The 15025-nt window shown below is 40.9% G+C and overlaps 1 protein-coding gene across 1 annotated transcript in view; it reads left to right on the forward strand.

Annotated features, from left to right (window-relative positions):
* SLC38A1 (solute carrier family 38 member 1) overlaps positions 1-14155 on the forward strand; it is a gene marked incomplete at both ends in the record, with an annotated part of 49915 nt that extends 35760 nt beyond the window's left edge. Inside the window, 12 exons of the mRNA XM_084255998.1 lie at positions 553-626; positions 2380-2472; positions 2725-2806; positions 3816-3898; positions 4847-4905; positions 5024-5131; positions 6590-6669; positions 8555-8655; positions 10904-11022; positions 11818-11959; positions 12057-12154; positions 14063-14155. Of these exons, the coding sequence (XP_084112124.1) occupies positions 553-626; positions 2380-2472; positions 2725-2806; positions 3816-3898; positions 4847-4905; positions 5024-5131; positions 6590-6669; positions 8555-8655; positions 10904-11022; positions 11818-11959; positions 12057-12154; positions 14063-14155 (1132 nt within the window). The remainder of the gene's footprint in view (positions 1-552; positions 627-2379; positions 2473-2724; positions 2807-3815; positions 3899-4846; positions 4906-5023; positions 5132-6589; positions 6670-8554; positions 8656-10903; positions 11023-11817; positions 11960-12056; positions 12155-14062) is intronic.
* Positions 14156-15025: the final 870 nt, after the last annotated feature.

The raw sequence follows: 15025 nt of genomic DNA on the forward strand, positions 1-15025 counted from the left end.
AACCAGATTAAAAAAAAAAATGTGAATTGTCTCAGGGTGTGAATGCATAAATCAAAACCAGCCACAGAGTATTTAAAGGAAATGAGCCTTTGACTTTGTTCAGATTATGTCTTATGATAAAGGTGAGGGATGGAGGGATGGGAGAAGTGAAGCAGGATGCCCCAAGTCCCATGGTGCTGACATGGGTCCCCCCCCATCCCCTCCCCCTCACTTCCTACCTGAACGTCACAGAAAGTGCACCCTAGCAAGCAAAGTCTCTTTCATAACCATGTTTTACAGTCATCTCAACTAAAACGATCCCAGGGAGCTATTTAGGCTTTGACTTACGTAAAGGGTTTGAACTGTTAGAGTTACTCAGATTCTAATGAGCAGTTCTTTATTTGGTAGGGCTTTTTCATTAAGCATTTTAAAGAGGGTGTGACTAATAAGTTGCAGAATTTGGATATCATCAACAAATAGTGTTAGCCACTTAAATAAATCTTTACCCTTTAAAATGCAAGGTCAGTGTGTGTTGGTTCATAGTCTTGACAAGACTTGTTTTCTTTGCTTTAGGATACTTTTGACTTCTGTGACGCTGCTGTCTATTTATTCAATAAACCTTTTGCTGATCTGTTCGAAGGAAACAGGTAAGCTGATCGTGTCTGTTGTGTTTTGTTTTTTTTTTGAAGAGTTTTTAAAATTTATGCATATGAGAGCTGGGGTGTAGGCCAGAGGTGTGGGGGGTGAGAAGGCTCACCAGAGACAGAGTGGGGAGCAGAACAGGCGGATCTATTGAAATCCACTGCTGAGGGGAACAGCGGGTGAAACAGGAGAGGTCTGCTGCACCATGTGGGTCAGCTCCCTGGTCGGGGATCAAACTCAGTCATTAGCAGTGATAGCACTGAGAGTTGACCACTAGGCTACCAGAAAGGTCCTGGGTGGATGGTTTTCCTGGTGATATTGTAAATGAATGGTGCATTAATTCAGCCACTTGACTGTTACTGAAACAGAGCAACTTCACCTATTGCTACTGTAAGACAGTACTGGTATTTACCTGGAAAAATGGAGACCCAACTTCTAGAATACATTGTCCTGAACAGTGAACACAGCATGATAGTTTAAAGTGAGCCCTCAATTATACTAGTTTTTCTAGTTTAAGACCATTTCCTCTAAAGGCTTTGCTTTTTACTGAGGTCTTTATAAATTCAGAACAGTGATCCCATGTTTTTAGATTATTGTCTCCATGGTTATACAAGTAAAACGAGCTTTCATTTCTCCTTTGTGCATATTCCAAAAAGAAAATGTTACTCCTGGGGCGATGTGGGAGTGACTGCACTGTGAAAAGACTTCAAGTTGTCTGGGCAGTGTAAAACCTGAAGTGTTTATTTTCTGTTCCTGGGACACTGGGTAATGTTGGCCATTCTTTGACTTCTACTACTACTACTGGCCAACTACTATTGTACACAGATGACTCCATTTAGCTGGGACACTTTGTAATAAACCGGGCCTCCAACCATTGTCTCATTTAAACTCCAGTCTTATGAGAGAATCAACAAAGGTTTGATTATGGCCTGACCCATATGTTTTCTGTGAACCTTTTGTGTCTGTTGCTTTCTTTCATGATTTTTTAAAATTTTTGCATAGAAGAACTGGGGTACAGGCCAGAGGTGCAGGAGTTGAGAGGATTCTCCAGAGACAGAATGGGGACCAGAAGAGGCGGATCTACTGAAATCCACTGCTGAGGGGAGCAGTGGGCTAGTCAGGAGAGGTCTGCTGTGTCATGTGGGTCAGCTCCCTGGCCCAGGATCTAACTCAGGTGGCAGTGGTGACAGCCTGAGACTTAACCCTTAGGCCTCCAGGGTGGTCCCTGCTTTCTTTTATGAGTTGCATATCTTTGAACTAAACTTTACAATGATCTTGGATCTGTTATAACTATTACATTCTCTTACACGTGTTATATTGCAGACACACGCAGCACTGATGGGCTAGTACTAGGATAATTCTTTGTGAGGCTAGTCAGTTCAGTTAATTAATTCAAAAGGAACCTCTTCACCTGAATCATCAGAAATTTTTTTAAATCGAATCTGTATTTTAATGAGACTAAGATGAGAGTGGGGATTTCCCCCCAGCCAAGTAGGAAGACTATTTAAAATTGTGAAAAATAAACTTTATGACCTAAGAGGGTAATTGTAATGGTTTTGCAGGCAACCTGAAAAAAGGAGAAATAGTGGTATAAAGTCTGACATTTTAAAATGTTAAGAAGGTGTTTTACAATGACCATTGCAAAGCCAACAGGCTGGTCTTGTGATTTTGAGAAAACCACATGATATCATGGGAATAGCCTGTCTTTAACTTTTGAAACTGTTATGTCTTGTGTTCTCAATAATGGTTTTTAAATAGGCTGCATGGTTTACGAAAAGCTGGGAGAGCAGGTCTTTGGCACCACAGGGAAGCTTGTCATCTTCGGAGCCACCTCTCTACAGAACACTGGAGGTAACGAGAAATGCTTTTCTATATGTAACTTCAAAGTATGTGATTATCTAATCCAGGTTGTTATTGTCATTGCTAAAAACACTTGGAAAGTAAAACAGTCACTTATTTTAAACAAAATGTTTTCCTAGAGCTTCTAAAGCTGTCTTGGTGTCTTATTGAAGGTTAATCTAAGAAGAGGCCAGTAATCTTTTATACGGCTTGTAATTTGACCCTGAGTGTCTGCTTTCTAAATATGTTCTCATATTCTCTTAGCAATGCTGAGCTACCTCTTCATAGTGAAAAATGAGCTACCTTCTGCCATAAAGTTCCTAATGGGAAAGGAAGAGGCATTTTCGTAAGTCAGAGACCAGTTTTTGTAAGATAACTAAAATAGTTTTACTGACATGTGGGCTAATGAAAGTTTTTGTTTTGTGATAATTGCAGACACTTAATCTTCCCTGGGCTGGTTTGTTTTTCCTGTGGTTTGTTGTTGCATAAATAAATTTCTTAGGGGTTGTATAAATGACAGAGGCAAGAGAGCCATCAGAATAGGAGTATTTAAAGGTAAATCCATCCATTCTGCTGCAATTGTTCAACACTGCATTTTCCCCAGAGCCTGCAATTTGTGTCTGGTTTCTGTGACATAGAACAGATATGGAGTATTTTTACCATGGAAGTGGAAAATGCAAAAAAAAAAAAAAAAAAAAAAAAAAAAAAGAATGAAGACCCTAGTCTCTTTCTTAAAGAAGGAACATAGCATTTTGGGAGCCCATCTTACATGCGCTAACCTCATGAAAGACGTAGCGAGCCCTGGAAAATGTTGCAGCTGTTTTTAGCACAGACTTTGTGTTTTGACTCCCCCTTGTTTAACAGTTCTCATCTGTCTTAGTTTCTCTGTTTTCTTTCAAAGGAGACTGGTACAAGCCAGAGTTCTTAGTGTTCTATTCTCAGGATTCAAGGTCAAATACTAAAGATTAGGGAGAAGGCAATACCTATTTATAATTGCTTGTTTCTCCTTGACACAAGGCCTAGCCAACCAAAAAGGAACTTTTTCCTTAAATAATGGATAGGACAAGTTGTAATCTGACAAAGCATTCAGCTTTGAAAACACTTAAATGATTCAAAGGAAGGCCACATTAACCAGTGGGGGAATGAGGAAACCCAATATCCCTTCTTCCATCACCTGCGAGAGAGCATAGTAAATGAGTAGTGATTGGATTAAAGTGTTTGCATGAAACTTGCATAAAGATAAAAGTTCACAATAATAAAAAAAAGTTAATTAAAATGTATTGGGGATTTTTGTACATTTGAGGTAAATACGTCACTTTTTGGAAAATATGACCCTCCGCTTCAATGCCTTGCAGTGCGTGGTATGTGGACGGCCGTGTGTTGGTGGTGATAGTTACCTTTGGGATCATTCTCCCTCTGTGTCTCCTAAAGAATTTAGGTAAGGAAAGAGCTTCCTGTTATCATTGTCTTGACAGTGCCCAATTGAACAGAAACTTTAAAAAAATGGACCCTGCTTTCACTTGTAGGGTCAGGATGAAGGGAATGATAAATGGTACATGTTAATCAGGCTCAACTTTATTATTTTTTAAATATATTTATTTATTTACATTGTTGTTCATTTTTGTACACTATTTGATTTCTCCCCTCAGTTGTAGCTCTCATAAAATTCTCACCATCACATCACCTGTGAAAAATATCAAACTTCTGTAACTGTTTGGAAGATTAGTAAGTAGATCTTTTAGCTGCTTCACTTTCTGGTTCAGGGTCTGTGTCTGGGTTTTTCTGTGTCTACGCAGGTAGCTTTTCAGTTTAAGTAGAAAAGGGCTCATCCCCAGAGATGAAAACAGTACAGCCCCCAAAGGTCACTTGACTCTAACCTTCTGGAGTTCATGGCAGCTGGCGGTTGGAAACGGGAGAAATCCAAGGGGAGGAAGGTGAAGACCCCCAAATGTTCAGTGTATCCCTAGAAGTCATTTCACCTCTTCTGAGTCTTCTCTCTGGGGAGAGGAGTGTTAGAGCTGACATCCAGTACTTGGGCAATAAGGAGCTAAAGTGTCAGGCAGGAAGAAAGTGGATTTGCCTGTGCAAATACATAAACAACATGTACAAACCTATGACCAAAATTGGGAGGCTCTTTGCCCTTGAATTCTGTGCATCTGCATTCTTTTAGTGTGTCAGGGAGAACTAGAATCAAAACACATACTGTGTTTTCATGCAAAGTCACCATTGTTGCTAAATAAGGTAACACCATCAAATAAGTCTTGAGTTGACGTTGGCATGTGTATGTGTGTATTACTGGAATCCCAAACAATGCCTGTAAAAAAGGCATTGGAAAAAACAAGATGATGGATGAAATAATAATAATATTTTTAAAAATCTTTTTTAGGCTATCTTGGCTATACTAGTGGATTTTCCTTGAGCTGTATGGTTTTTTTCCTAATAGTGGTAAGTGCTAATTGAAAAGTCTAGTTTGCTTTTGCCATACTACAATGCCGTGTAATAATTATTCCTTATTTGTCTTTATTTGATAACGTCTATTGTTTCTTCTGTATTTTCATACCAGGTTATCTACAAGAAATTTCAAATTCCCTGCATTGTTCCAGAGCTAAATTCAACAACAAATGCTAATTCAACAATGTGTACGCCAAAATACGTTACCTTCAATTCAAAGGTAAATTCTCTTAGCCCTTAAAGACAAAAAAAGAACATTTTAAGAGCATTGTGTTTCTCATACTTGCTATAATTAATCTGTTTTTAAGTGTATTCACTCTTAAAAGAATGATACCACCAAAATCCATTCGTGTATTAAGAGATCTTTGAGGAATAAATGAATAACCTGTTATAGGTTCCCTTTTACTCACTTTACATGTAGGTCACCTTAAGCATTCTCAGTGAAAAGCTTTCTGATTAATCTCAGTCTTCTTTTCCTGTGTAAAAACCAACTACTAGCATCCTTAGCTTGTTCTTTCTGATCTGGTAGTGACAGAAAGAAATACCTCAAAGTTCCCCAGTTTGCACAGTGGAAATATTGATTGCACCAGAAAATGGCACTTAAGGATTTTCATATTGTTGAGATATTAATGATAATATGGAAACAGTCAGTGGTCAGTTTGAATCCTCAGGCAAGCTTTTCAGCCATATGTGAAATGAGGATTCCGTTCTGTATCTTACAGCATTTTTTAGAATGTGCTTGGCGCAGTGCTTGGCAAAGTTACAGTGTGAAAAATGTTGCTTTTCCTTCCTCCCCTGCCTTTTTTTTTTTTTTTTTTTTTGCGTAAGAAGTTATGTTGAGTTTGAGAGTTTTTAAATGTCTTATCTAAGAAAATTAAATGGGTTTTTCTCTTTTTAATTCTAAGGCTGTAGTCAGTAGTGGAATGAGGAAGTAATTTTTTTTTAGATGCTATATTTTAAAACGGACTTGAGGGGCCTCCCTGGTGGCATAGGGATTGTCTCAGCACTGTCACCACTACAGCCTGAGTTTGATCCCCAGCCAGGGAGCTGACCCACATAGGGCGCAGCAGACCTGATCTCTCCTGTTGCTCACCTGCTGCTCCCCTCAGCGGTGTATTTCAGTAGATCCACCTGTTCTGCTCCCCGACTCTGTCTCTTGTGAATCTTCTCACTTACCCCCATCTCTGGCCTATACCTCAGTAGTTTGATGCAAAATAAATTAATAAATCTGATTTGATGCAGATAAGTCTGATTTTACATGAATTTTTAAGTCCCATTTTAAGTTGATTTGATTCAAAAAGAGTCTGATATAGAGCAAAGGGCTGAAAATAGAAGTGGGGACCCAGTGAGATGTAGGAAAATTCCTGTGTTGCAGACTGGTGCCACGTAAATGTGGGGAGAGGCTTTCCAGGGCCATGCAAAGTATGGGGCAGGTGAGCTGAATAGAACCACTCTGTGCCTGGTGCCTGCAGCCTCAGGCCACCTAAGCTCTCTTTGAAAAAATGCTTCTATTTTTAGGTAGCAAAGCCCTCCTAATAACAGAGTAATCCAGGGATTCTGAAGCAAGAGAAAGAATCTCTTGATTCAGATCAAGAGACAGCTTAGAAATACCGGGAGTGTATAACTGTTATGATACAATTGCCTTTTTCCTAATTTTTCTTTTTTTTTTTTCAAATAGACCGTGTATGCACTACCAACGATTGCGTTTGCATTTGTCTGCCACCCGTCAGTCCTGCCAATTTACAGTGAGCTCAAAGAGTAAGAGATGTGCTGGATGTTTACTCTTTAGCCATTTTATTAAAATAGGCAGAGTCATGCAGTGCACCCCTAAGTCCCGAGGGCTCATCACCCAGCTGCAGATTAATTATCTGACATTTAGGAGCAAATACTGTCATTAGGGAAAAAAAGAACAAGGAAAATCAGAAACCTTCAGTATTTTTTGGCCATAGATCTATAAAATGGCCAACTATGTAAAGTTTTTGTTAATTTGGTTTTCCAAATACTATGTTACTCAGAAAAGTTCAAGTATTTGTGTTGTTTTATGCTATTGATGCTTCTCTTGCAAGCACGTAATAATAATCTTCAGATTTACCTGTCTCTGATTTGCCTATTAGGTTCGATGGAAAAAGCTAATAAATCAGACAGAAAGACATCAGTGTTAAGACCACAAACCAGATAAAAGAATATGGTTCATTTTACACTAAGATGATGCTACTGATTTATTTTTAATGTACTGTCTTGGTAAAAACTTAAGACCCACTTATAAATTTCCTCATGTGTTCTGTTTTTAGCCTCCTGTTAACAGACTTTCTCTATAAAAAATAGTTTTCCTGGCATAGTCTTAAGCTCAGAAAATACAGACAGTATAGCAAAGTATTTTCACCTTGAAACAAAAAGTTGTTATCATTTAGCATTACTTTCAGTCCTGATTCCTCTTCGTTCATAGATTTAATTGACACATGGCTAAATTCTGAAATAGCTATCTACCTACCTATGCCTTTATCAGTCCTACTTTATCATCCTATATTTAGGGTGCTTAAAGATGCCTTGGACAGGGCCTCCCTGGTGGCCTAGGGGTTAAATCTCAGTGTTATCACGGCTAAGGCCTGAGTTGGATCCCCCGCCAGGGAGCTGACCCAAATGGCGCAGCAGACCTCTCTTGTCTCGCTTGCTACTCCCCTCAATAAATTTCCCCTCAGTGGATTTCAGTAAATACAACTGTTCTGCTCCCCACTTTGTCTCTGGTGAATCCTCTCACCCTCTGCACCTCTGGCCTACACCCTAGTTCCTCTCAGCAAAAAATAATTAAAAAAAAAATCTTGATTATATTGAAAAGGTTTAAATACAATAGTCCACCTCTGAGTCTGTAGTTTTCTCCTGTATGTATGTCTTGATTTTTCTCATTTTCCTTACCACCTGTTATGGCCCAGCCAAATGTGATGACTACCTGTACAAGCCTGGTAAATTAATTCTTTGGACAGTGAAAGAAACTCTTATGTTCATTCAAACTTAGAGCAAACTTGACCTGGATGTAGAATCCTTCATCCTTGAAGCTGTGGTCCTTGCTGCTTACTGCTCTGGGGACATGCAGACTTCCCAGTGCCCTCCTGGGCTCCCCAATGGGGAAAGCAGAACCTGAGCAGCAGCTTAAGCCACAGAGGACCCCGAGGTCAAGCCCCAGCTTTGCCCCAAATAATATTGGTTGTGGGTTTGTCATATATGGCTTTTATCATGTTAAGGTATGTTCCTTCTATCCCAAGACTTCTGAGGGACTTCATCATAAACAGATGTTGAACTGTGTCAAATTCTTTCTCAGTATCTATTGATATGATCATATAGTTTTTCTTTTTCTTTTTTTGACGGGGACCATACCTGAGAGGAGAAAGCAAATGTTGTACAAAAATGAACAATAATGTAAAATATGTATAAATAAATTAATTTAAAAAAAAAAGAAGATTGAGGAAGACACACAGGGGTGTTTGATATTAAAGAAGTTATTCTAAACCGGCCTGATTTCAGCTGGTCAGTTCTGCTCTCTCCTGACAGAAGGGGAGTTAATAGTCTTCAGTGTTAACAATGGCGCTTAAATTTAGGAAGGTGATTTTTAATTTTTTGTTTTGTTTTTTCTTTCCTTTGTTTTCAGTCGATCCCAAAAAAAAATGCAGATGGTTTCGAATATCTCCTTTTTTGCCATGTTTGTCATGTACTTCTTAACTGCCATTTTTGGCTACTTGACCTTCTATGGTAAGTAACTTCTGTCAGTACATAAATACAACTATTTGTAAATAAATGAATAAAAATCAATAACAAATTAACTTTGAATATGATAGCCAAAAACCCAACAAATCTATCCAAGGATTTGCTAGGCTTTTCTTTTACTGAAAGCAAATGGTGATGGTTCCTTTACATAATCATGCAGGATCATAAGAAAATAATGACTAAAACAACATACTGTGATTTTTCCCCCTAATGGTGTTCTTTAATAAAATTACATTGTATAAGCATGCCAGCTTTACAGAGGAAAGTGAAAAATGAAATCAGATAAGTCTTTCCTAATTGCTATTGCAAATTGGGTCAGATTCCATTAATAGAAAAGAGAGTCAGAGACAGATGTTGGAAGTGAGAAAGAGCAGCGTTATGCTCATGACAAGCCATGTTCATTAAAAATAAAATGCCTAGAGGCCTCCCCTGGTGGCATTGGCGGTTGAGCACGGTGCTGTGAAGCTGTCCACAGCCTCTGCCGCGCAGGTTCGATCCCAGCCCCAGCGGGCCGGCAAGAATCCCACATGGCGCAGCAGACCTCTCCTGTCTCACCCGCTGCTCCCCTCAGCAGTGTATTTCAGTCAGTCTGCCTATTCTCTTCCCCACTCTGTCTCTGGTGAATCCTCTCACCCTCCCGTGCATCTGGCCTGTACCTCAGTTCTTGTATGCATAAATAAATAAATCTTTAAAAAAATAAATAAAGGGCCTAATTGCTCACTGGAAGTTGGAGCCTTGCAGAGACATGAAGGAATGGCACACAAAGTTAAAAGAAATGGAAATCTGAAAAAGAGAACCACGTCTCATGTGTGATTTTTACTGCCTGGTATGAATAATTGACCTTTCCCATGTCTTCATCCTCTCCCATTCAAATGATCCCACAGGTTCAACATCTCTCATTATCATTGTAATTTGTAACTGAGTCTAAATACATACATTTCACATTACTCTTTATTAAATAAGATTTCTTTGGGGCATTTTTTCATGAACATAAATGTCTCAAAAAACGAAATATGCTGAACATTGTTGGATTATTAATTCCACCTTACAAAGGCTACCCTGGTGATAGTTATATTATTACCATTTTTATAAAAAGTGGAGAATGACAGCTAATGAATCTATAAATCCATCACAAACCAGAAATATGGACCTCAGTTTGTAAACATTGGTTTTCAATACTGTGTATGATTCAGAACATGTTTAATTTTTGCATAAAAATGGTATTTCTGCATTTTCCTGCTTAGTTGCAGGGCTGGGGATAGCTAAAGGGAGAGGAGAGAGAGAGAGAACTTAATATTAGTTGAATGATTTACTGTTACTTTTTTCAGGCTATGATTTTTCATTGCAAATCCATTCTTTTCCACATGTGATAGAACACAAAGCCCTCCTGGACTCTTAGGTTAAAGAAGAAGGCTCACCTACATTTCAGTGAATATGAATTTTGAATCAAAGACATTAGAATGAATGAGGTTTTATTATAACCTTCAACTAAGGTGTGGGATAGACCTTAAACTTGAACTCAACACCCAGAACCTCGAGATGGTGCAATGAGAGCATTAGAAAGTAAACACAAAGAGAGAAATGATCTCTGGTCAAAACTGAGCTTGCTCTCCATCAGGATACTTTTCCACTTTCTAAGTCTTTGAAATAACACTTGCTGAGGTTAGGCGCTGAGAATCAGAGTGGCACACGAGCTAAATGCTTTTTTTAAGTAACAGAAACAGACTTGGAAGAGAAGTGTTATTTCCAGGAGGTGCTCACGTCCTGTTGGTGCCTGTGCTGCTGGCCATGGAAGTTGAGTTCCATGAGCGGACCTGGAAGGGGCTCCTGTCTGCCCAGCAAGGCATGGTGTTGGCTCTTGTTAGATGTGCAGACAGGACTGGGGGAGCATCTGGAGTAAAAGGGACTTTGTGCTTCAATGGTCAATTATTTTAATCCCGATCCATTTCTAGATTTAATTGAGTCCAATTTAACCGTCCCTGCTTCTGATGGCTTCTTCTAGAGCTTCCTGCAAGTTCCTTTCAGCCCAGGCTGTGCAGGTGGAGTGTGGCTCACACGGGGGACTTTTCTTTGCAACGTTCTAAAGCATTTTAATAGACCCTCCAACACCTAGAACCTTGCTTCTCTGGCCTGTAGCTCGCAGACTCTTTGTTGTTGAGAAAAGCTGGCGTTCAGTGATGTGTCTTGCTCTTTTTTTTTTTTTTAACACCCTCTGATTCTGCCTTCATTTTAGAAAACGTGCAATCAGATCTCCTGCACAAGTACCAGAGCAAAGATGACATCCTCATTCTGACCGTGCGCCTGGCCGTCATCGTCGCCGTCATCCTCACAGTGCCCGTGTTGTTCTTCACGGTGCGTGAGGGCCCCAGTGCCACCTGAGAACAGCTCAGGGGATCACCTTTCCTTCTCCCTTCGGAGCTCGTTCCAGAGAAACCCTGCCCCGGGGACATTCCTGCTTCTTCGAAACCACATTAGGGATGGACCCCGAGACTCAGTTAAGGCTCTTTGGGAAGAAAGTGAACTCAGAAAACAGAGGGACCTCGGATAGAATGAATCTTAATTCTTATTAATGGGTCCCTCTTCTTGAGACAGGTAGATAGAATATTCGACTCTCGGTCATACGTGATGGGAGAATATAGAAGGGTCAGAATAGAACACCCAGTCATAGATTAAAAGCAGAAATTCATCCCCTCACATGGAGAACTAGCCACAAATAAACACGTTCTCTATTTTAATTCAGGCCCCTTGCCTCACCCCCTACCTAAACTGCTATCAGTAAACTTGTTAGGTATTGCAAAACATTTGCAAATTTCATTTTTTTAGAAGAACTGGGGTGCAGGCCAGAGGTGCGGGTGGTGAGAGGATTCAACAGAGACAGAGTGGGGAGCAGAACAGGCGGATCTACTGAAATTCACTGCTGAGGGGAGCAGCAGGCGAGACAGGAGAGGTCTGCTGCGCTGTGTGGGTCAGCTCGCTGGCCGGTGATGGAACTCAGGCTGCAGTGGTGATAGCTCTGAGACTTAACCCCTGGGCCACCAGGGAGGCCCACATTTTGCAAATTTCCATGCACCAATAAATCAGTGTCTTTGCTGAGGAATGTGAGGTTGGCTTGCTTCCGACCCTTATTAAGTCTTTCCCTTCCTACAGGTTCGTTCATCTTTGTTTGAACTGGCTAAGAAAACAAAGTTTAATTTATGTCGCCACATCTTTGTTACCTTCATTCTCTTGGTTATTATCAACTTGCTGGTGATCTTCATCCCCTCCATGAAGGACATTTTTGGAGTCGTAGGTATGACTATGAATTTACACTTATTCCTCAACTGCTGTTTAGAAAGCTACAGTTTCACAACAGCACCCCCAAATATTTTTTTCTTCTCATTTTTCAGGAGTTACGTCTGCTAATATGCTTATTTTCATTCTTCCGTCATCTCTGTATTTAAAAATCACAAACCAAGATGGAGATAAAGGAACTCAAAGAATTTGGGTATGTGTCTTGCCTGCTACTCTTATTTTTTTTAATAATTTTTAATTTATATTTATCAAATAGTCAATTTCTACTATCTAATACTACTTTTAGGTGTCTCGAAGAGATACCACAGTCCTGTGTTTTCCCATTTGTGAGATTTAAAATATATCAGAGTCTTCTCCGTTCTCTCAGAATATCTTTTCAGGTTTTACCCTTAACTTTTGCTCTTAGCAAGGGCAGGCCAGCAGGAGACTAGGTGTTTATCATCTTGTGTTTCTGTAGAGTGAGACCTTGTCTTTAGCACAAGACAGGTAGAGAAGGACCCAAAGATTTTATACAGTCCACTATATCTGCACAGTTCCCAGTCATACCTGCAATGGCTTCAAAAGGCTGAGTTACAGCGAAATAAGCCAAAAAGAAAAGGAAAAATACCGGATGGTCTCACTCATAGCAGGAATCTAGAAAACTTAAATAAGGGCCCAGGAAAATGAATAACTATAAGAAAGTGAAAATCAGAATCAACAAAAAACTATGAACCAGAGACACTTTTTGGGGGGTGGGGGGCGGGAGGGGAGGGATTGGGGTCAGAATGGGGGGGTTGCAATTGTATGGGGGAATATAAAAATAAAATTTATTATTAAAAAAATAAAAATAAAAAATAAAATAAAATATGAACAGTGGAAAAAAAAAGGCTGAGTTAGAGGAAAGAGTTTCTATGATTCAAGAGAAATGCTTTGATTTGGGAGAAATGCTTTGGAGCCACAGACCTAGGTTCAAGAACTACCTTTCAATATTGGTATTCTTGTTTCCAGGTCTGGTGAAGCTCAGGGGTTGATTGGGTAGGCTTGGAGACAGCTAGGGAAACAGGGTTGAAGTGTCAGCCCCTGCCTCACACATCACCTGAGTGTTACCCGGGTGGGAGATGTAGGCAGGAGGGATCATCCCTGTCCATTCAGAGAAGCAGTGTTAAGGCTGATAGCACCTGCTTCTCAGTGGGATTAGCCCAATGTGATGAATCTCATCTCATCCCAAGCCTTACTAGTAGGGCTTCCCTAGAGCAGAGGACGGGGGTGGGGCGGAGGACATTCTGGCGCAGCAAGGAAATATGCCAAGATTAAATCTGAAAATGGTGGCATTGCACGCGATTCTCTGGTCCTGTCCAACCTGGCTCCCATAACAAAACTTGTAGCAGGATCTACAGGATGGCTTGAAACAGGGGCTCTTATCCACTTGGGAACCCGCCAGGAGTTTCCGGATTCATTACTGTAAACCCATGTGCCATCTTCTCAGTGGCATCTCCCACCGCCCTATCTCCTCCTGTCTTTTAACTCAATCTGCCCCTCAGGTTCCAGTGCAGCCCCCTGAGAGCTCTCCAGATGCTTCATCCTTCTCCCAGCGAAGCTCTGATCGAATGTCCTTGAGGCCAAGCAATCCATAATCATGTGCTTTCCAGAATCTGGATTTAATAACCTGCCCCTGTGGCCTTCCTCTGTCCTTGAAGTAACTTAGTTTTTGATGTCTGTTTCCTGTCTCACTGGACCAAATCTACTTTGCTTTTCTCGAACTCTTGCTCACTTTTGCAAGTGGAAGTGTTCATTGCCAGTGATAGCCTGGGTTGGTCAGTAGAGAGGAAACAAAGCGACCTCTGTGTTTTCCAGTCTTAGGCTGGAAGAGGCTGCAGGGGGCTGCAGTGGTAGAGCAGATTCATCCCGGGGTGCAGTCAGCAATCAGGACGCAGAGGTGGGCCCTACAGGGCTCATTCTTACTTTCCCCCTCTTGCAGGATCAGATTCATGCAGTTTTGGAAAGATTCTGATAGCTCAGCTACAATTCCAAGGACACAGAAGGAGGGGGGCCCTCTGTGTATTTCCCAGGTGCAGGTGGGAAAGGTTTATCTCACCGAAAGTCTGCCTCTCTATTCCTCCAGGCTGCCCTCTTCCTGGGCCTGGGGGTGTTGTTCTCACTGGTCAGCATCCCCTTGGTGATCTACGACTGGGCCTGCTCCTCCAGCAACGACTAAGGCCACTGAGACCAGCGAGAAGAGGTCCCAGCCCCAACTTGCTGCTCTGCCCCGTCACCACCCATCAGCACCCCTCCCTCATCAGTTCCTTTGCAAGTTTACAGAAGCAAACAGAAACTTACAAGGCACAAACGGAATAGCACTTGGGTAGCAAAACAGAGACCTGTTTCTATAATGGTTCGTGTCCCTCAAGCTCTGGGATCAGTGTAAGATGGTGGATTTTCATTTTCAAAGTTTACGTGATCATATCTCTCAGCACTTCTCACCATCAGTTACAGCTCACTATTCCAACTGTGTTTTTTGTCACCTCACAGTCTCTCAGAACTTTGCAAACATGATCATCCATCATGTTGATTTATTAGATATTGGGTTCTGAAATCATTTTCCAACTGATGTTCAGCGCACAGTATCTGTACCTTTATAGAAAAGAATCTTGTATATATTTATTTTGCTTTACAGAAAAAATGGTTTCGTAAATAATTTGCCTATTTTGGTTAACCTAGCACACAGGGATGATCATGCGAGGGTCACAGGGCATGCGCCGTTGTGGATCAGGGTGTGCCCAATATTTGAGGTGCCCTGGTCACCTGCAACGGGTCCCAGTAGCCCACAGCTTCTACATCTCACTCCGTGCAGAGACAGGCCCTGGTGAGTGTTCTCAGCTGTGGATGGGGCTGATTGTACTTTGGTAAACATATTTAGTTACACACTTGGGTAATCGAGCAAATCAAGTTTTGTTCCCTCTTGGCAATTGATGTCAAAGTCTCATCAGAGGCCACGTCTCCTGGGCTGATCCTTGGCACCTTTGTTAATAAATTGAGAAGCAAGAGTGGTACAAAAAGATTGTCCAAAATGCCTAAGAAAATATTC

This window comes from Talpa europaea, assembly GCF_964194135.1.
Source record: "Talpa europaea genome assembly, chromosome: 15".
Taxonomy (NCBI): Eukaryota; Metazoa; Chordata; class Mammalia; order Eulipotyphla; family Talpidae; genus Talpa; species Talpa europaea.